The 21,379-nt window shown below is 46.3% G+C and overlaps 1 protein-coding gene across 2 annotated transcripts in view; it reads right to left on the bottom strand.

Moving 5' to 3' along the window:
* LOC147896942 (uncharacterized) overlaps positions 1–21,379 on the bottom strand; it is a 133,050-nt gene that overhangs the window by 96,096 nt on the left and 15,575 nt on the right. The window contains exon 2 of one of the 2 annotated variants that reach the window (XM_087381663.1): positions 18,810–18,929. In XM_087381663.1, coding sequence (XP_087237789.1) covers positions 18,810–18,929 — 120 coding nt within the window. The remainder of the gene's footprint in view (positions 1–18,809; positions 18,930–21,379) is intronic. The other variant, XM_087381664.1, reaches the window with a different exon arrangement.

Raw genomic sequence — 21,379 nt, 5'->3', positions numbered from 1 at the left:
CCCCAGCAACAGCAAGATATCAGGATGGATGAGGCAGTGGAGGCATGAAGTCAGCAATAGAGTGCTGTCGGCCACTCAGGTGCAGCCCTGGCACATCTCCTGGTCGTAGCTCTGCATCTAACCAGGGCTACTGTGACCCCCGTCGGTCGGGCTCCAACAAGGAGGGGATGTCTCCAAGTGTGATCTGTGTGTCAACCCTCTGTCTGAGTTGTCGGGTCATGGGCTCCGGGTCATGGTCATGTCGAGGCCTCGTCTCGTTGGGGTCCATGTGATCTAGCTGAAAGAACTCCGTGATAGAGCTCTAAGAGGGATCAACCGAGGAAGAAGTCTGCTCCTGTCTCCGTGCTCGGAGTATCCTCTCGCGGTGTCTAAGTGCCTCATGAATGAAACTTGCCAAACACCACTGGTCTGGGTAGGAGAGGAAATGGGCTAAAATCCCATAACTATCTCTAAAGAGGCAGTGGAAACGTCCTCGGATCTCATAGTACACAGGACATCTGAAGATGAAATGCTCCTCTGTCTCAACCTCCTGTATGTCACATAGTGTGCATATGCGACTGGCCTACTCTATATCCGACAAGTCTAGCCCCCAACAAGGACTGCCGTACATCCCCGCTGAGCGAGCCAAGGAGTAAAAAAAAAACCCCTTGGTGCGTGGATCCCGAAAGTGTGAGCGGAAGCACTGCCTCTCTAGCCTAGCCAATGAGGCATACCCTCTACTCAAGCGTGCCTACATCGCGGGTCTCATAGTGAAGCTCGGTTCGGAGAAGATAACCCCAAGATAAGTGTATGATGAAACTATCTCAACAGATGACCCCGCAAATCTGAACTGCTCCTGACGCATGATGGCTCGAGATGTATTGAAGATCATGACCTTGGTTTTACCCAGGTTGACCTTCAAATCATGAGACTCACAAAAGGACTGTAGTGCGTCTAGGTGTCTCTGAAGCCCCTCTGTTGAGGAAGACAAGAGAGCCACGTCATCTGCATAGAGCAAAATCTCGATCAGCGTGCCCACAAGAGAGCAACCTACATCCCCCTCTGTCTGCATCACTGTCTCAAGCTCGTCAATGTAGAGGCCAAACAAGGTAGGCGACAAAGGACACCCTTGTTTGACCCCGATGGTACTCATGATCTCGTCTATCCACCCGGATCCTACCCGAACTCTGCCAGAAACTCTCTCATAAAGTGCCATGACAGCCCAAATGATCTCCTGGTCATAACCCAAGTCCTGTAGGCACCATATGAGGCGGGCTCTCGGGACCGTGTCAAATGCCTTGCGAAAATCCACAAAGCAACAATAAACCCTCTGCTTCCGTGACCTCGCCTCCTCGATGATACATCTGAGCATCAGAATGTGGTCCATGGTTCCATGATCACGTCGGAATCCGGCCTATCCTGCTGCTTTGAGTCCTCGACACTCTGCAAGTCTGCTAACCTCGGAGTCAAGTACTGATGCATAAATCTTGGACAATGACATGTCTAATCATAATGGTCCTATAGTTCTCCCGGCTCATGGGATCCCCTGCCTTGTGGATGGGTGAGATAGTGTTAATGGTCCAAGTGTGTGGAAATCCCAAACAAGCTGCTTCATTAAAAAGCTTTGCTAAGATCGGGGCTAGGAGGTTAATCCCATATGCAATGAACTTAGTGCATAGTCTCTCATGATCCTTCGCTCGGCCATTATGAAGTTTCATTACAGCATCCTTTACCCCTCCTCTAGTGAAGAGGGTGCAGGATGTGGGACGAGGCATGTGTGAGAGGCTAGGGACTGGCTGATTTGGGATGTCATAAAGTGTGCGTGCACAATCAAACCAGATTTGGGTGTCAGTGAGTGGCGGAGGGGGCCGTCCTTCTAGAAATCTCCGCCAAAAGTCCTTAGAGTTGTTACTAAACAAAATGTTCAATAGCTCCTCCTCATTTCAACGAACAAAGTCTAGTTTCTTCCTCCGTATCAGTCTACGGTATTCACGTTGCGTATCTAGTGCGCTTGGAAGACTGTTTTTGGTTTCGAATCTGAGTTGACGGCATAAGGCCTTACACTCATCATCGTACCAACTATTACAAGGTACGGTTCCAGGGAATGGTGGGCGGGTGGAGCGGGTGGTGTGGGGAAAAGCATGAATGGCAGCCTCGTGTAGTGAGCGGGTGACAAGGGCAGCACGATCCTCTAAAAGGGGTATGAAGTCAATATAAGCGAGAAGTATGTACAGACGACCAGAGTAAGAAGGTGAGTGATCCCGATCAAAGCGTATATCATGGTAGGTGCAGTAAGCACTGAGTGGGGTGGAAGGTGCTGTGCGAAGGGAGGTGGAGATGCGAAAGAAAAGGTATGTATGATCAGCCCCTGGGGGAAGAGGTGCTACAGCGAAGTCAGTAATGCGAGATGTGAAGACAGGGGATCCCATGATGTAATCAACAACACTGGAGCCCCCCCCATGTGCAAAGCATGTGAAACCACCTGAAGCGGGCCATCTGTCAAGACCATTATAGATAATGAGATCATGTATTCTACCTAGGTCTAATAGGGCCTACCCATAGGATGAGAGTGGACCTCGCTTGTCAGCCGAAACCCGTAGCATACGTGCCTCCTCAAGGTCAACATCTGCCAGTAGAGTGGAATCATAATGAAATCAAGAAGTGGTACTTGACGGGCCCTTGTCCTCACGTTGAAGTCCCCCACTAGAAGGACTTCTCTGCGGCTAGAAAAGTCAACGATGGACTGATAAAGGGCAGCAAATGGGGATGTCTCATCATCACCTCGAATATCTCTGGTAAAGTGGGAGGTCTCCAGGGGGAAGTAGCAAACTGCGACAAACAGATCCTGGCTGTCCATGTGTTGTATCCGGATCCAAAGAAATCTGAAATTTGTATCTCTCTGCTCTACTGAAATGATCCCCCAAAGTGTGGATCTGAAAAGGACTGCAACTCCACCTAAACCTCGAACTCCTCCTGTACCCCTCGTCTCATCTTTGTAGGCAGACTCCCATGTATATCCGTTGACTATTGGGAGAGGGCGCTCTGGACTCTGATGTGTCTCTGTATAGAAGACTATGTCGTGGCCTATATAGGATTCCGAGAAGTTCCCTGATTCTAACCATAAGGTACCATTACAGTTCCAAATGGTGTAGGATAGGGTCTCGGATATCTGAGTCTCATAGGCCCCGCTTCCCTATGTAGGGGAGGGGACAGGTGTCCTACGGGGGCCTATAAGAAGTCGTCCCTCTTGTACCACTGCCCACTTCCCCTCCTTTCGGGCCTGATCCTGCTGCTGCAGCAAAGAGCGCCTCTCCTCGACCTGTAGAGGTGTGAGGTCCTCATCCATAGAGATCGTTGGCTAATCTCGAAGGATTGACCTGCGTCATAGAGCTGAAAGTCGTGCCTGAGTGTCATGAAATCGTATGATCAGGGGTTGCTCTCGGTTGGGATCTCTCCCCACCCGCCATGCTCTCTCTATCCTGTGCTCAGCCACACCCAGGGTAGCGGTCACGAACGCAGTCGCATCTACCATCGATGTAGCCTCAGTGCGTGGGATCCCGCGTACTCTGATGTTGAGAGCCTTACTGGCTCTCTGCTGCTACTCCATGAGGGTAGCCGGAACAGTGACCCTTGCGGGTTCTCGTTTGGCCACGTCAACCCATCTGGAAGTCTGCTCAATAGAAGATTGCATGCTCGCAATCTGTGCCTCGACCACCGGGGTACTCCCTGGGGCAGTGTGTATGGCTGTGACCTGTCGGAGCTGCATGATATCCTGTCTGAGTCCCTGAATAAGACCCGCCTACTCCCGAATGGCCCTAGCCTGCTCCTGTATGATGCGGCTCTGCTCCTGGTTGAAGCGGACCTGCTCCTGTGCGAAGCGAGGCAGCTCCATCTCACGCTCACGAAAACTATATATCTCCGTGAGTAGGGTCTCATGGGCCTCTGGTGTGTCAGTCCACCCATGTCCATGCTGAAACTGTGGTGACTGTGGCATGAAAGAGTGGGACTGAGTCCGAAAACTGGACGGTGGCTGAGTGAGGAACGGAGATGACAGTGGAATGGATGAGGGAGTCCCAACGGGATGCGGAAGGGTGGGCTGACTGAGAGGGAGAGGGGAGAGTGAAGCGTAATGCGGTACAGTGTATGACACCTCCGAAGTAGGGGTCATAAGCTGTGCGAGAGCTGTACCAGGAGAAGAGGGAAAGGGAACAACAACTGGCGCCATGGGCATGAGTATGTCACTGATCGTAGATGTAGATGGAGCTGAGACTGGAACTAGAGCTAGGCCTGAAGCAGGGACTGAAGTCGAAGTAGAGATAGAGATAGAGGGAACTGAGGTTGGAGCTGAAAACGAAACTGACACTGTAGCGGGAGTTGAGGTTGAGGTTGAGGTAGAGATAGAGGCTGAAGAAGCTGAGGTGGGTCCTACCTTTGCCTTGCTGTTTACCCCGAGTCCACTTCGGTTGTAACGTGTGTTCACATCCTCCAAATTCAGTTGTGTCGTTTGCTTTTTGTTGTTGTTGTTATTTTCGTCTTTCTTGGCTTTGTCCCCCATTCTCTTGGGGTGCGGGTGTAGATGTTAGTGTTAATGTTCAGTCGGGAGCAGGAGCACCGGTTCCCCCCCCATAATGGGAGGCACGTCCAGTGCGAGGTGGTGGAGAGGTAGTGCGGAAGCTTGAAGTGGAGAGGCAGCCAAGAGGTGGAGAAGGAGGAGAGGCTAAGATGGCGAGGATTTTTTTTTTTTAATTAAATAAAAGGTGGTTGTGGTTTCCTCTTCCCCCCCCCCCCCCAAAAAAAAAAAAAAAAAGGGAGGGAGGGAGGTGGCTGAGTGAGGGGGTAGCGGGGAGTGAGGGGTGGCTGAGGGGAGCGAGGGGCTGAGCGGGGGGTAGCGGGGAGCGAGGGGTGGTTGAGGGGAGTGAGGAGCTGAGCGGGGGGTAGCGGGGAGTGAGGGGTGGTTGAGGGGAGTTAGGGGTGGTTGAGGGGAGCGAGGAGCGAGGGGCTGAGCATGAGCGAGGAGCGAGAAGGGGGGCTGAGCGGGAGCGAGGGCGAGAAGGGGGGTGCGGGTGGGGGAGAGGCTAGCGGGGAGCGGGGAGGCTAGCGGAGAGCGGGGAGTAGGGCTGAGCGGGGAGCGGAGGGGCTAGTGAGGCTAGTGGGGAGCATGGAGCGAGGGAGCGGGGAGCAGGGCTGAGTGGGGAGCGAGGGTGAGCGAGGGAGCAGGGAGCGGAGGGGCTAGCGAGGCTAGCGGAGAGCAGGGAGTGGGGAGCAGAGAGGCTAGCGAGGCTAGCGGAGAGCAGGAAGCGAGGGAGCGGGGAGGAGCAAGGCAGAGAGCATGTAGGCTGACAGAATTTTCATAGTGCTAGGAGGAGGTAAGAGAACAGTTTTGTGGTGCTAGGGGTCCACCTCTAGGCAACCTTAACTGTTAGATGGTGGCACGTTGAGCACCCTTTTGTACATCTTTGGAGCAATACCTGTTTATTGTTTCTACTCTCATTGTTTTTGGAGCTTTGATAAAAGTAAAAGATGGAAGTTGGATCGTGCTGAATTTCAACATTTTGATGAAGCAACCTCCTCAACCATACACATGCACATGCTGCATTCTACTTTGCATTAGTTGAGTATAAATTTAATTGGACCATTTCTTACTCTTCCATGCAAGAGCACCCACTCTAAGAGAAAAAAACATGAGCTGAAACTGATTTTCTATCATTTACCTTTGCCGCCCGATCAGCATCACAAAAACTTTACCAAACAAATCCGCTTGTAGACACATACTCATACTATAATAGTACGTGCGTTTGTTAAATCTCAGCACATGTTTTTCTGCTCTTCAATTAGACTTTTAAAAATATGCATAAACTGACTTCGATACTTACTTTATATGAAATGTCAGGATAAGCAATAGTAAGATATATTCTATTGCACACAAGCTATCTGAAATTGTACCATCAACATTTGAATCATTAGGAAAAAGTGATTTTTTTTTTTTGGTCAATTGCAGTACTTACAGGCTTTAAATCAATCATATTAAACATTTCCACAAGCTCCTCCATGTACTCGTACTTTGTAAGAAACATGGCTGTTTTATTTCTCATATTCGAACTATGTAGACACGTGGTTGTTTTATTTCTCCATACTTCTATACCAAGACAACAATGTAAGGAGCTCAAAGCTTGAAGCAAAGAGACAAGCAGCAATTAAGGATAAGGCATGTACACAATAGAATTAAAAATATTGCAAGCTCTCTTACACTTAAATGATGCATATAAGGAAATTCTTGTATAGAGCTGTTATAGAGGCTCGCATATTTGCTGTGCTTTCCAAATGTGCTTTAGTCTACAAGCATCTAAAAGATTAATTTAGCCATGAATCTTTCCAAATAGATTTCTCTAAAGCCTTCCATTCCACCTATCAGTACAAAAATCCTCAAGAGATAGATTACACATGGATCAATCCTTTACATATTAGTCCTTATTAGAAGGCAAGTACACTTGAAGCTTTTTCTTGGCACTCTTCTCAACTTATCAAACAAGGAAAAACTTATAGAAAAGCCCAAAAAATCCTTGCCGCATTCATCTATCCTATCTCCCTCAAATAATATTTTGAAGGGAGTCAATCCTGGATGGCTTTGAAAAAGAATTAAATTGTTCGCAAGTAAAGCCTTGGTGAAGAGATCTGCAGCATGAGTATTTGTTGGAGGTACTCAAGTTAACATAATCACCTTGAATGTATTTGCAAACATCATGATAATGTACTTCAAGTGAATGGAGATTAAATCCACATTAGATCCCCCCTAAATTGCTGGTCCAAAATACTTTTTAATGTTCATTTGCTGCTGCATCTCAGCCTGTGCAGTTTCTTCCTTTGCATGCAATTGCTGCTAACATGTCTTCTCCCGATCCTCAGAGACATGTGACTGAACTTAGGCCGGCATGTGGCAGCAAGGGAGCTGAGGAAGAAGGGGGGGGGAGGGTGCGGGGGGCGGACACAGGGGGTGTGGCAATAGGATGGGGGCTGAGAGGGCAAGGAAGGGGGGGGGGGGATATGCAGAGTGGGGACGAGTGAAAGAGAAGGGGGGGGGGGCTGAAAGGGGGAGGGAGGAAGGGTTGTAAGGGGATATGCAGCAAGGGGTGGGGGTATATGGCAGCAAGGTTGGGGCGGGCGGGGGGCGAGTAGAAGAGGGGGAGGATATGGAATAAGGGCATAGGAAACAAGGCGAGAGCCGAGAGGAAGAGGGAGGAGGGGCTTTTTTTTTTTGGGGCGGGGGGGGGGGGGGGAGAGAGGGCAAGTGAAAGAGGTGGGGTTACTAAAGCAAGGGGGCTGGAGGAATAGAGGGGAGAGGCTATAAGGGGGTTGAAAGATCATAGTGGTAGGGAGAGAAGCAAGCTAACACTAGGAATGGAAAGGAAAGATAACAAGCATAATGGAAATGAAATGGAAAACAAATGAAAGCAATGGACAAGTACTCACATGATACCAAAGAGCTTGATGTTGACTGATATAAAAAGACTCAAGACAAGTACAACACTATTTAGTGTGACACTAGACTCTAGAAAGCCATAGTGTATATGGGATAACTCCCAATATGACATGTGGCATGTCTAGGACTCACTAGACTATAAAACACCCCCTAGACACCTAGAACACTCCTTTTTGACTCACTTTGGCTTCATATTCCAACACCCCCCCATGAAGGCAAGGTAAGAGACTACTAGAATGGAACCAAGAACAGAACATGACAATGACAGTCATCAAACTGTGCACCCTATGTAACTCAAAGGCTAAAGTCTGAGCGTGTTCAGAGGTTGATCCAAGCACTCTCATGGCTTGAGACTCAACATGCTCAGAGGCTCACGCTATAGCATGGCTACATGATCAGCTCATAAGTCTAGGAATACACCAAAATCCTGAAACATGGCTAAGCCTGATAACGAGACCTATCAAAGCCAATACATATGGATCCCACACTACATCCCCCCTTGGCTTCATAACAGGACATGTTAGAAAGCCACACACCAAAAAATAGGAAAACCAATACATCTTTTTAGGAGGACTATACAAGGCAGAGGACCTTTTTTTTATAAAGGACCTTTAGACTCAATGAAAACCAAAAAATTCTTAATACATATCATTTTAGGGGGACTACCGAGGGCAGAGGACCCCAAAATAACATCAAGCATGTTGTAATAAAAAATAGATCTCTTATGATAAAAGATGTCCTCCAAGTAGCCACTACACATGTATGCACATCCCTACGAAACGATGATGATGTCAATGAAGTGCTAGGTAGGAATGCCCCAAAATATGTATCGGTGAAGTCCATGGGTAGCTACATGGAGCAATTACATGATGACTCTCAAAATGCCGAAAGAAGAGTCACCAATATCGAAGTAGAAGCCTCAGGTACCATGACCAATTGGGAAGTCAATCAATGCGAAGTACCTCAACCACTCATCGAATAAGCAATATTGAACAGTTACTCTGTATCCTAACTAGCCCATAGGGGCATACCAGGGCCTAAGTGCCAACAATACCCCCTCCTACAGATCATGGTTGCACATGTTCAGCCAATAAGGGATATAGCAACCTATGATTATGTAGAGAATCAAGGACTAAAAAGGCGATTGGAAGGATCCATCATGCTCAATAGGAGGAGAATGATAAGTCACAGCAACTGCCCAATCATCATGAGCAATGTGGCTGCCTCTGGAGAATGCTCTGAAGCAACAAAGCATGAGGAACTGTATGACTCTCCCGCTTTTTTCTCTTTTCTGAAGCAATGCACTTTTGACATTCATTTATTTTATGGCCAGGTTTCCTGCAGTAATTACAGTGCCTCTTCTTCTTACCGTTGGAATGAGAAGAAGAGGATGAGTTACCAGATGAAGGTTTGGGCTTGCTGTAATTGTCCCCCCCTTTCTCTTGCCCCTATGGCAAAGGCTTGATCTGCATGAGTAGAAGCAGCCCGGTTTTGACAAGCCTGCTCCTCCTACAAGAGTAGGGAAACATGCTGATTGAAGCCATAGTGGCTGGGGTTACCCATGGCCACTAGCCTCAATGTCGTAGCAAATCCTTGGTATGAGTCAGAGAGCCCATCAATTGGCGTAGACACTACCTATGGATCTGGGACATTCTCATCAACATTGATGAGCTACTCTCGAAAGTCCTTGATCTTTGTGAGATAGGCATCCATGCTGTCCCCTTCGTTCATCTTAATAGTATCCAGTTGCTTGTGTAAATAGGCAACCCAAGCCTCATTGTGAATCTGATAAAGACTGGCCAAGTATCCCATGCATCCTTGGCTGCCTTGCAAGACCGAATGTGAGCTATAAACTCCCTCTTGCTATTCATAGCAATCACTGCATGTGCTTGTGCATCTCTCTCATCCCAACAAATCTGTTCGGGTGTTGGAGGGTCTGCGGCAGCTACTGAGAAAGTAGTGGTAGATAAACTAGAGTGGCAAAAGTGGCTGCGGTTGCAGCAGGTGCCTGTGATGAAGAGACAGGTCTGATCTCTGATCCATTGACAACACCCCCAAAATTTCTGAGATAGCAACACGTGGCACACCAGGTACGACGACCACATGGGATAGTTGGTACCATCAAGTCTGTCTTCATGGGCAAGCATGCCTAAAGATGGATGGTGGGCCATTGCAAAAAAAAGATTCCCAAAGAAAGGAAAATGCGCAGCAAAGGCAAAGCCTCAAAGCTATCATTGCGATGAGTAGGCTGTCCAAAAACTGGCATAAAATCTGCAAGTGTCAACCCAAAAACAACAGCAAAATCTCAGCAAGTGTCAAAGCCAAATATACCTGCTATAACACTGAGCAAAGATGCACACAATATCCCAAGTATGGTCAGCAAAGACTGATTGCAGGAAGTGCAAATGTCTGTCCACTGAATTGATCCTGCCAGTAACTGATGATGCAATGAAGACTGCAGTGGCTGCAAATGTCAAAGCACCATAAGCATAATGCTGCCCTGCAAATTTCAAAGCCTCAAGGCTACAATGCAATGAGCTGGCTGCTCAAGAGTGTACTGCAAGTCCGCAAATGTCAACTCAAAAATTACCAGCAATGTTCTGCAAATGTAAATGCCACAAGGGCTGTGCTCAAACACTGAGCAAGAATACGAAAGGGCTGTTCCCAAGAAATGTCTTGCAAAGAGAGATTGCAAAAGCACAAATGTCTGTCCAAGGAAAATACCACCACTTCAAAGGGCTGTCCTGCAAAAGTCCCGAACAAATATGCCCCAGTGTATGCCAAAGTAAGCTCCAATGGCCTGAAAATGACATCCCTAAGGCATGAATGCCAATACAAGATGACGGGTGGAAAAGCCCCGAATTCTTGCAAGATGAGTGTGTCAAATGGAGAGGAAAATGTCTGACCAGGCAATCCAAGAGTGGAGAAAGACAATAATGGCAAAAGCCTTAAATTCTGAAGAGGGCAAATCTGTAAAATCCCCTGCAATCCTGCAAATGTGACTGCCAATAGTGGCTGCTCAAACAATGAGCAAATGCACAAGGTGGCCTGCAAAGAAGGTCCTGCCAAAGGCAACCAGCCCAAATCAAAGGGCAACACGCGGCCGGACATCAGCTTTGCGACTGGTGTACTAAGCAGGTTTTCCAATAAGCCCCGGAAGAACCATTGGAGGGCAGGGATGCGGGTGCTGAAATACATCAAAGGCATACTTGATTATGGCATCACCTATACCAAGGGCAACATGCTGACCGGATTCTATGACTCGGATTGGGCAGGAGACGTGGACAGCAGGAGATTGGTGATAGGTTACTGTTTCTCACTAGGATTTGGAGCTGTGTCATGGGTCAGCAAGAAGCAACCCACAGTTGCTCTTTCTTCTACCGAGGCTGAGTACAAATCAGCATGTTTTGCTTCTTGTGAGGCAGTGTGGTTGAGGAGGATTTTAGGAGACATGGGTGCAGTGCAAAACAACCCTACAAATCTGTCCAGTACAATCTCCCCGCAAATGGTGGTAAAAATACCCTGTAATCCAACTTTCAGGGCACGAGTGCCAAGTGGAGTGCACAGGGGGTAAAAGCCCCAAAATCTATAAGACAGAACACCGAAATCAAAGGGCAAATGCAAGAAAACCCCAAATCCGTCTGTACCTAGCGAAGGCCATTGCAAATTTCGACAGATCTGGCAAAAGCCCCAAATTTGAAAAGAGAAAAATTGCCAAAAGGGGGACAAATGCGAGAATGCCCCAAATTTCACTGCAAAAGTGCAAATGTGATCCAATGTCCTGCAATTTTTGGCCAATGTCACTGAAAAGTCCCAAATTTCAGATCAATGAGGCAAGATATCACTGCAAACGGGGCAAAAGTGATACAATGTTCCTCAAATATGAACTTATCCTATAAAATTTCAATCTGCCTGCAATCTGCCCAAAAGCTCCAATTTTGGAGATTCAAAAGGGCAAATACTGCAAAAGCTCTAAAAGTTTTGTGCAAATTGGTAGTTTGACTGCAATGTACCTCAAAAGCCCCAAATCTGATTTTAATTTAAGAGTGTTAGGTCCCAAATCTATCAAATCTACCTGTAAGGACAGATTGGCGCACAACGTATGGACAAAATTGCCGAACGACGAATGATTTGTACATTGAATCTATACAGGTGAATCTGTACGGCAAATTTACAATTGATTTCAGAAACTGTATGGGCAATAGTACGACAAGCGTACAAACACTTTTGTTGCCAATGTACGGGCGATGCAAATGTACGGACAACTGGTTCGCATTGCAAACGTACGGATGATGCCACTGAACGGGCACTACAAAAACATACAGACAATGGTACGACAAGATGTTGCGCAGGTAGGCTAACCGTTCGAAGATCTAAAGGAAGATGGGCGCTACTGTACTGCTAATTATACGGAGTTTTGAAGTTATTGTACGGTCAACCGTATAGAGATCTATAAATACAAAGGCATATTTGTGTACGCAAAACAGGCGCTGATGAGTCATGAATCTGAACTGCGATGTATGGCAGTTACAGGAGCAGCATTAACGCAAATAATTTGTACGGCAAGCTCTAGTTGATCTAGATGAGCGCAAATCTGTCGGTTGCCAATCTGCAAGTGAACTGCAGCTAAGATGGAGAGAGATGGGGAGCAGATTTGCACGTGGGGGAGCAGGGTGGATATAGCAGCTCTCTGATACCACTATTGTGTGCTGGAAGCAATGGAATGGGAGTGGAGTGCAAGGGAGCAAACAACAAGCTCAAGCAAATGTGGGTATTTGCAAATGGATAATGAAGCAATGTACGAGAATGGCCTATATAGGCCTCCAAGTCAACCAAAGTGTTGACAAAAAAAGTCAACCAAGGTGTTGACTGTGTCCTAATGATCCTACAAGGGCATACCAGGGCCTAAGTGACAAGGGCTACTTCGAGGAAACTTCATAGAGTTGTACACACTGACATATACCAACGCCCTATCACAGGGTATTTGTAGCCTCACACACCGATGTCCCCCTCCTAGGGCTGGCACTCTCACTGGCTTCCACTCATAGAGGTTTTCCCTTCTATGTACCAACACCATTATGGACAGGGTTATGGATTATGGATTTTGTATTTGTCCTTGGCGTTGATGCCTGTTCAGTGGCTCCACCCATCAATTTCATTGTATTAGTTTCTTTCAATCTCATAGACCCTTTTTAATCTTTAATAGATTTTCTTTCTCTCTAAGATAGCCTCCAAACCCCTCCTCTCTCTCTCTCTCCGTCTCTCCCCCTAACCATTCTCTCTATGACCCTTGGACAAGCACATACTCTCTAGAACCCCCTCACTTACCTTCTAACCCTTCTCTTTTCCCCCCCTACTCCTCTTTCTACGAACAACGACAACCCCCCTCCTCCCCCCCCTTTTTCCTCTCCAGTGTCACTGGCTCCCCACCCCCTTTTCTTGCTGCCTATGCACTCACAACCCGCCCCCCCTCTCCCTTGCAGTCCTCGTGCTACTGCCCCGCTCCTGCTGCCCCCTCTTTCCAACCCCCCTGCCTCCTGTTGTGAACCCCTGTTGAAATATGAAGCCAAAGTGAGTCAAAAATGAGTATTCTAGGTGTCTAGGGGGTGTTTTATAGTCTAGTGAGTCCTAGACATGCCACGTGTCATATTGGGAGTTATCCCATATACACTATGGCTTTCTAGAGTCTAGTGTCACACTATATAGTATTGTACTTGTCTTGAGTCTTTTTATATCAGTCAACATCAAGCTCTTTGGTATCATGTGAGTACTTGTCCATTGCTTTCATTTGTTTTCCATGTCATTTCCATTATGCTTGTTATCTTTCCTTTCCATTCCTAGTGTTAGCTTGCTTCTCTCCCTACCACTATGATCTTTCATGTGGTATCAGAGCCATGTTCCTAGCCCTGCTCTCTCTTTCCCTATCCCTTCCAAGAGGTTGAGGTGAGGGAGGCCAATGAAGCTACGCTACCTCCTCCTCCTTGGAAGGCTTCCCTCTTCTCTCCTTCCTTGAGCTCTCTTCTCCATGCCATGATCTGCCACCTCTCTTCTCCTTCCTTCAACTACATCTTTTTGTGACCTGCGGATGATGTGGCGCTTTTATCCGGATCTAGAACCACAATCACGGCTTTGTGTCTTCAGCAAAGTTGTAAAGGACCTTGAGTACTACAAATTTCGTTTTTACATCATTGCAATCCGAGTTTTCTGTGAAAAGTTACAGCCCTTTCAAGAAGTGACGAAATTTGTTTTTGTGCGTGAATTTTGTTCCGGAGCTCAATGATTTGATGTATGCGCCCATGGAGAGGGCATCTTAGCTGCAATTGTGGAGTACTTATTTCTACTAGTTGAATTCGCTAGGGTGAAGGGGGATTTCGAGGGGGACTTTGAGAAGAGGCTAGGCCACTCTATGCTGGCCATCTCTAACGAACCCCACGCTGGGCTAGTGGTTTCAAGTTGAAGGGCGAACTAAGTTAATTGAGTTAAGAGGCCTAAGAACTTAAAGAAATAGAGTTGTTTGGCGACGTGACCTGAAATGGAACTGCTTGGCGGCAGACCTAGCCCTGCACCTGCGAGTTGAGATGAGGCCGAGGCACATCGAACTGAGGGCTTGTGGCTGGTTGTGGCAACACTATACAACTAGAGGGGATGAGGGGCAACCTGCTGCTACATGATGCGACCTAGAGCTCTCGCCCTCGGTGCCATGCTCGCAAACTATGGGTTGAGGCAGCAGCTACTAGGCTGGAGGTGCTGAGGCAAAAGGTTCTAGGGGGGAGGTGCTAAGGAGAGAGAGAGAGAGAGAGAGAGATTGAGAGAGAGAGAGAGGGGCCGAGAGGGGGGGGGGATGATAAGAGAGCGAGGCTGATCATAGAGAGGGAAACAAAGCAAAAAGATGAGGGAATTGATGAAGAAAGAAAGACGGTTCATTATAGTCTTCGAAAGACTAGAGAATCTATGAAATTGAAGCAAACTAGATACATGAGAAAACTTAGGGGTAGATCCACTAAGGCGGGCCTCCACACTCAAGACTCGTACCATAGGCCGATCATTGATTTCTTCCATTGAGATGACATGGATTAACAATCATGGGAGAGGCGACACAGCCAAGACCCAAAGAGTACGACATGATAGACCGCTATCATGTCAACACACACATGGGGACCCTCTATATCCCTCTCTACGCTTGACTTTGGGAGGTTGACGATGGGAGTGATAGTGGCACTTTCCAATAGCCAGCTATTTCTTGGCACCCATGGAGGAGGAGAGCAAGGCATAACTAGGCTACCCAAGCTGGCTACCAATTGCATCCTATCACTGGTTTCATCCCTTGACTATGCCACCCTTCACCAGAGCCGTTGTCCATAATTGAAATTAATTCTAGTATCCTCCATTGCCTATTGGCCATGGTCCCCCGACCAGCTGGCTCCTTAGTAATGATCTTCCATTGCCTCTTTTAGACAACTTTGACTTACTACGTGCATCCTTTGCAAAGATATCGTAGTGTATCTCGATACTGGTTCTTTCTCAGGGGACACTAACCCAATCTTGTAGTATGGAGTTATAGAAGATTCTCCTTGATGACCTTGTTTGCCTCATGGTAGGTGAACGGGAATCTTTCCATGTGCAGTCCAAGGCAGCCTACTTTTTCCAAATGTCATGAAGCCAAAATCTCTGAATCTATGAAGGAACGTGACCACTTGAAAGGCTGCATTGAGCTCAAGGGGTGTAATGAAGGGGAAAAAAGGGCTATGTTAGTGTTCCTTTAGGTGGGAATTGGGGAGGGACTATATTAGTCCCCATCCACCCCTCATTTTGTTCTTTTGATGTGACATCTAATCCTATCTACTCTCCCTACTCCTTCCTCCTACTTACAGCCTATTCTCTCTCTCTCTCTCTCTCTCTCTCTCTCATATCATATGGTTAGATCTCCTTTAGTTCCATACGTCTCCACTTGAGGGGGGGACTAGGAGCTCCCCCACCAAGGCGCAGTTCTACCGTGACCACTTCCTGAGAGTATTGGAGGAGGGATTCATCATTAGAGCCCAGTATCTCGAGGATAGAGGAGTCTCGCACGCACTGAGGATTGCCATTGGACAGATGCATGTTTCATCTCATCAGTTGAGGATCGTCAGTTAAGGATCGAGACGGGGAGAGTAGCAGGCATACCAAGGGAGCAGCAGGTACACTAGGAGTGATTAAGATAGAGGAGCATTTCCTATGTGTCTGCCTAGCCAATTATGAGATCAGGGGATGATACCGTTTCCTCTACTAGGAGGGGAGCGGCTTGGGTCCACTCTCATGATTGATCCACTTCCAGGATCAGATCTGTATTGGGCTATATCTACTTGAGATGCGCCGACACAGGGAAACCCTACTACGACAAATTAGAGAGCAAGAGGAGGTGATCAAGCTACAGGACAGAGAGATTGGCAAAGTAAAACGTCATGCCACAGATTTCTATGCATTTGAGTCAGCTCTAGGACACATCGAGATGGAGGTGGAGAAGATAGCTGACACACGGGTAGCCTGGATTATTGAAAGAGAGAAGCACACTCTATTGAGGTCCGTCCTATCACAGGTTTCCTCAGGGGAGACTGCCCGAGGCGAGCGGTTACTTTGAACATAGCCCAGCGAGTTCAGAGATCGAGGAGACCACGTCCCCCTTTGCCACCACAGCATGACACAGCCCAACAAATGCAGATCCGAGACATTTTCGTCATTCACAGACGAGCCACCACAGGGCCAGACTTTGGTTTCTGATCCTAAGTCTCAGATCTCAACATGCTACAGCTCTCAGATAGATGCTAGTATTTGGGTTATATCTGATTTTGCTCGAGCTATTGAGCTCTATAGAGTTATCAGTTTTTCAGTTTTTCGTCTTAGCACTCAACAAGGGCGTTAGTGCATCCTTTGCTCCATCCCACTAAGGCTTGTATGAGATCATCCTTTTGGTGTGCTTTGTACCTTGTCCCAAATCCTATCTACTCTCCCTCCTCCTTCCTCCTACTTGCAGCCTACTCTCTCTCTCTCTCTCTCTCTCTCTCTCTCTCTATGCACACATTAGGGAAGAGTTCAATCACCTCCTTGAGGGACATAACAAACTGGCTGATTTGTTGCATAAAGGGTCACCTTCAGCTTTAGGAACATTTGTGTATAAGCTCTTCAAGCATAGGAATCCACCTGAATCCTAGAAGGTGGTTTCTCTTTCCACCCTCCCATCTTCGGGAGGAGCTTTCATGTACTTGTGATATTGTATTGCTCAGGTCCCATAGGCCGGTTTTGGTCTTCAGAGGACGATAATATATTCTTCTTCTTCTTCTTCTTCTTCTTCTCTCTCTCTCTCTCTCTCTCCCCTGCCCACCTCTTCCTCTCTCTCCTACCGCTTCTCCTTCCTTCTCCCCCTCATTCTTTCTCCCTTCCGCTCTTGTAGCCCCTTTCTCTAATCTGCCCCTACCCCCTTTTCTATAAGGGAAGTAGTTCCAAACTCTACAAAGAGGATTTGATGTGGGACTGATGGTTTATTGGGATCATCCTTTCGAAGACGTGTAGCCTGCCTTTGACAAGTCTCGACCCAAAAGGAGTTAGCATACATACCAATTGAATGAACAAGAGAATCAAAGAGAAGAGACTTAGTCCTAGGATCCTAAAAGTGTGACTTGAAACAATATCGCTTAAGTCTAGTGAATGTAGCATAACCCGTAGAGGCTCAATCTGGCTTGCATAGCTGGTCTCATTGTGAAGATCAAGCTTGAGAAGAGGACCCCCAGGTAGGTAAAGGATGCAACAAGTTGAAGGTGAACTACTCTCAATGTGCTGCTGACCGAAGTGTGTGCAAGGTCATAACCTTGGTTTTCGTAGCTTAACCTTCAAATCATATGTCTAACAAAAAGTTTGGAGTGTGTCCATACATCATCGAAGGCCCTCTGTGGAAGAACACAGTAGGACCACATCATCTACATATAGGATAATTGGGACAAGAGATCTAGCTAATGGTGGTCCGCATCGCCTAGGTCTAAATGAATGACTCAATCTCTCCATGTACAATACAAAGCGTCATTCATGGGTACGATCTCAATCATGCTCTTCATTCTTTCCTCAAATATAAGGCACTTTATATGAAGTCAATGCAGTCAACAGAATATGTCTTCTACAGAATTGAACAAATCCTAAGAATAACTGCAAAGCTTGACATTCCTAGGCACTAGCCACACTAAAAATGCAGCCACCTTCTTTGGACCCATTTCAACCCCATCAAGAGTTATAATGAAACCAAGATATTCTAGCTTAAATATGCATAGAGCAATTTTCTTTTCTTTCACATAGACACTCGCTTGTCTCAAGGTACTGAACACTTTTCTCAAATGTTCTCTATACTCGCAAGACTTTCGTTGTAAGCTAATATATCATCAATAAAATGTACTATAAACTTCCCAAAATATGGGTGTACTAAGTCATTCAGTAGCATGATGAATGTAGCTCGAGCATTGGTCAGCCCGAATGGCATGACCAAAAACTCACAGTGGCCAAATCTATCCTAGCTGCCATCCGAACTTTTCATAATACCCAATACTAGAGTGACATGACTCCCCACATAATGTCTTGACTTACGCTAAGTCCCATAAATGTCTAAGGACTTGATCCGATGCATTGCCATCGAGCAACAAAATACCATCTATCTCCATGCCTCGCCTCCTCGCTGAATCCTCTTAAGGTCAAGATGTAGTCCAAAGTTATGTGATAAGCTCGAAAGCATGCCTGTCTAGTGGCTCTAAATCCCTCTCGCTCCATAATCTTGCTAACTTGGGATTGAGAGGATGGCGTTAAGGGTCCATGTGTGAGGGAAAAACTGCTTCATTAAATAGCTTTGCCAAGATCAAGGCCAAGGTATTTAACCCGTATGCAATGTATTCAATACATAGTCCGGCCTGATCTTAGATCCACCATTATGTAGCTTCAATGTTGTGCATTTGATATCACTGGTGGTGAAACATGAACAGCAACTACAGCGGGCTTGTTGTGAGAGGTCAGGAGGCAATTGATAAGGAAATATGACTACTAGAGTCGTGGGAGTCAATGACGAAGGATGGAGACCACTGCTCAAGAAGCGTCCCCAAAATAAGGTGGTGTGCGTGTGTGGTGCTGTATCCAGTATATGATATGGGATGGACAAGCTAAAATACAAATAAGACAGAAAACTAGTACTGCCTCACATGGAAAACAATATTTGATGAACCAAAAAACACAAATATAGAAATTTAGTTAATAAACATGCTGAACAAAGACTTCTTCAAAAGCAAAAAGGCACACTTGTCACACAAAATTTTTATTAAAAGGTTCACATTGTATCATATCATACCATCGGGATATGGGAGGCAATATATACCAGTTTGCACCAAAACCATGAATTAGAACTAAAGCAGGTCCTGTGGTCCCTGCTACTTGATACCGAATAGTATAATTTTTCCATTTCCAGAATCTGCATCCCATGATAAATTTGATATTATAACTCAAGGCAGAAGTTCCATGCAAGATATGATTGAAAGTGCTTCTCTCTCTCTCTCGCTCTCTCTCTCTCTCTCTCTCTCTCTCTCTCTATCTATCTATCTATCTATCTATCTCTCTCTATCTATGTGTCTATCTATCTATCTATCTATCTATCCGTATATGGCGCTTGTCAGGCATAGAGTTGCCATCAGGAGGGCACAACGGACTACTCCAGACATTAGACAACGACCTCTCACAGGCTTCTTGCCTACTCTGCCTAGCCCGTCACCAGGCATACCTTGACATTTCTTTGTCGTGTGTGTGCTGCATTATATTGAATTGTATCGGATCAGATTGCATCTGTTATGATGATGATGATGCCAAGGAGGATTATGACTATGGTGATATGTAGTATGATGGCATTGACTATGTCTCCACAGTTTTCTAGCATGGATTAGGATGCTTGCTTAGTAGCTCCACCCTTGCTCATTGTATAAAGTTTTCCATCAGTCTCATAGAAGGGCTGCCAGAGAATGTATATGCGGAAGAAAAGGAACTGGCAAATCCTTAGTGAAACCCACATTGGACACTGTCGAAGCAGAGACTGTTGTGCCGGATCAAAAAGAGGATCCCAAGGCATCACCATTGCCAAATGACCTGCACCACGATCTCCTCCCATGCTCACCAATTGAAAAACTGTCTCAATTCTTGTACAGTGAGCATAATAGAAACCCTTTCCCAGGAAGATAAAAGAAGAAATTTTGCCAGCACCAACTGCAAATTCAGACCAAGCATGCAAAACGGGAATTATCATCACTCTACCCATGAAATACACACACACACACTCTTTTTTTTGGGATGAAATCTTTGATTGATTATATTATATGAGTAGCAACCTCAAAATAAGATGCTACAATTACATCAACTGAAAATTTCAGTATATGCCAAAAAGACCTCATGATCTATGCAGCAGGTCTACAAGCAATCAAAGAAAGATTGCTGCAAAGAACGCCTAAAAAAGCCAAACAGAGAGAAAGTAGGATCACCAAAGACTTTACAATTCCTATATGTCCATAAAGTCCATAGTGCCTAGTAGCAAACCCAAACGAAGAAAAGATGAAACTCCGGTCTGGATGGATGAAACCCAAAAAGCCATAAGAACTTCCCAAACGGAACAGATGGGAATCTCGCTCGCAAGCGTTGTCGAAGCAAATAAAAAAACTCACGAGAGCACGGACAATGCCAAAACAAGTGAGGCACAGTCTCCGAAGAAGCAGAATATCTGTGGCAAAGTGCAGGAGCAATGTGTCAATGAGCTAATAGTTGTCTAGATGGAAACACTCCCAAAAGAACTTGCCAAAAGAAAACATGTTGCTGAAGCGGTACTTTATAGGCCCAAAGTTGCTGTAATCTTTTCCTCCACCCCTTGGTTGGGCGATGCATTCGCCAAACAGAATCACCTCTCTCTGAAACCCAAGGTTGAGGCAAAATGATTTTATACAATGCAGGTACAGTAATCTGAGATAGCCTCAAAGGACGAGAAGAGGACCCTGGAGAAGTCAAAGTCCAATCTTCCAGCCGGTCCTAGAGTCCCAAAGGAGGAATCTGAACAAAAGGCGAAAGCATAGAAGTAATTTGTCGTCACGAAGGACGATAATGAGAGTCCAATCCATATGTAGTGGCTGCTAGATAAAAGGGGAGCACAGTACTAGCATCATCTATAACATCAGAAACCGAGGTGATCCCTTTAAACGAGACAAAGTAGGAACGTCGAGGTTCTTGTAAAGCCAAGGGAGGCTAAAAGGCTTTCGACCAGTGAATGCTTTCAGCTCTCAAAGAATTCCCAAGCAAATATTGCCGTCCATTCCATTCCAAATGAGAAAGAACATGCTCCCAGTCAAGAAGCAAGCGGGAGACAAAAGGGCAGCCAGGCAAAGAGCCATCAGTGCAGCCAAAAAAGAAATCCCATTGATCGAGTTGCCAATGACCAAACACAGAAATACTGATATGAGTGACCAGAGTCCTAATCATAAGAGCCCAAGGCTGATCACCTTGCAGAAATTGCAGCAACATTTTTCCCCTGTGGGCAAGAATATGCACATGAATATCCGTGATGTTCAATCCACCATGCATCTTGGGAGAACAAATGTGATGCATCGAAAGCAGCCTGAGGCTTTTTCGGCCATGTTTGGATTGCTAGAAGATTTCCATAAAGACAGACATGAAAGATATAAGATCTGCCTCAGTGAACATGATCAATGGCAAGTAAAATTGAATATATGCCACAAGGATGAACTGCACTATTCGAAGACGAACGTGCAAAGGCCATGTTGCCAGTTTTCAATACTCAAGCTTTTTCCAAAGCTTAGCCAAAACCAAATCAGTTTGTTGTTGGCGAGTAAGTTCCCACCCCAAAGGGTAACCAAGATGACGAACAAATTG

Source organism: Dipteris shenzhenensis, chromosome 11 (genome assembly GCF_047967505.1).
Source record: "Dipteris shenzhenensis isolate YYH24624 ecotype China chromosome 11, Dip_SZ_1.0, whole genome shotgun sequence".
Classification (NCBI taxonomy): Eukaryota; Viridiplantae; Streptophyta; class Polypodiopsida; order Gleicheniales; family Dipteridaceae; genus Dipteris; species Dipteris shenzhenensis.
This window is presented reverse-complemented; position numbering and strand designations above follow the sequence as displayed.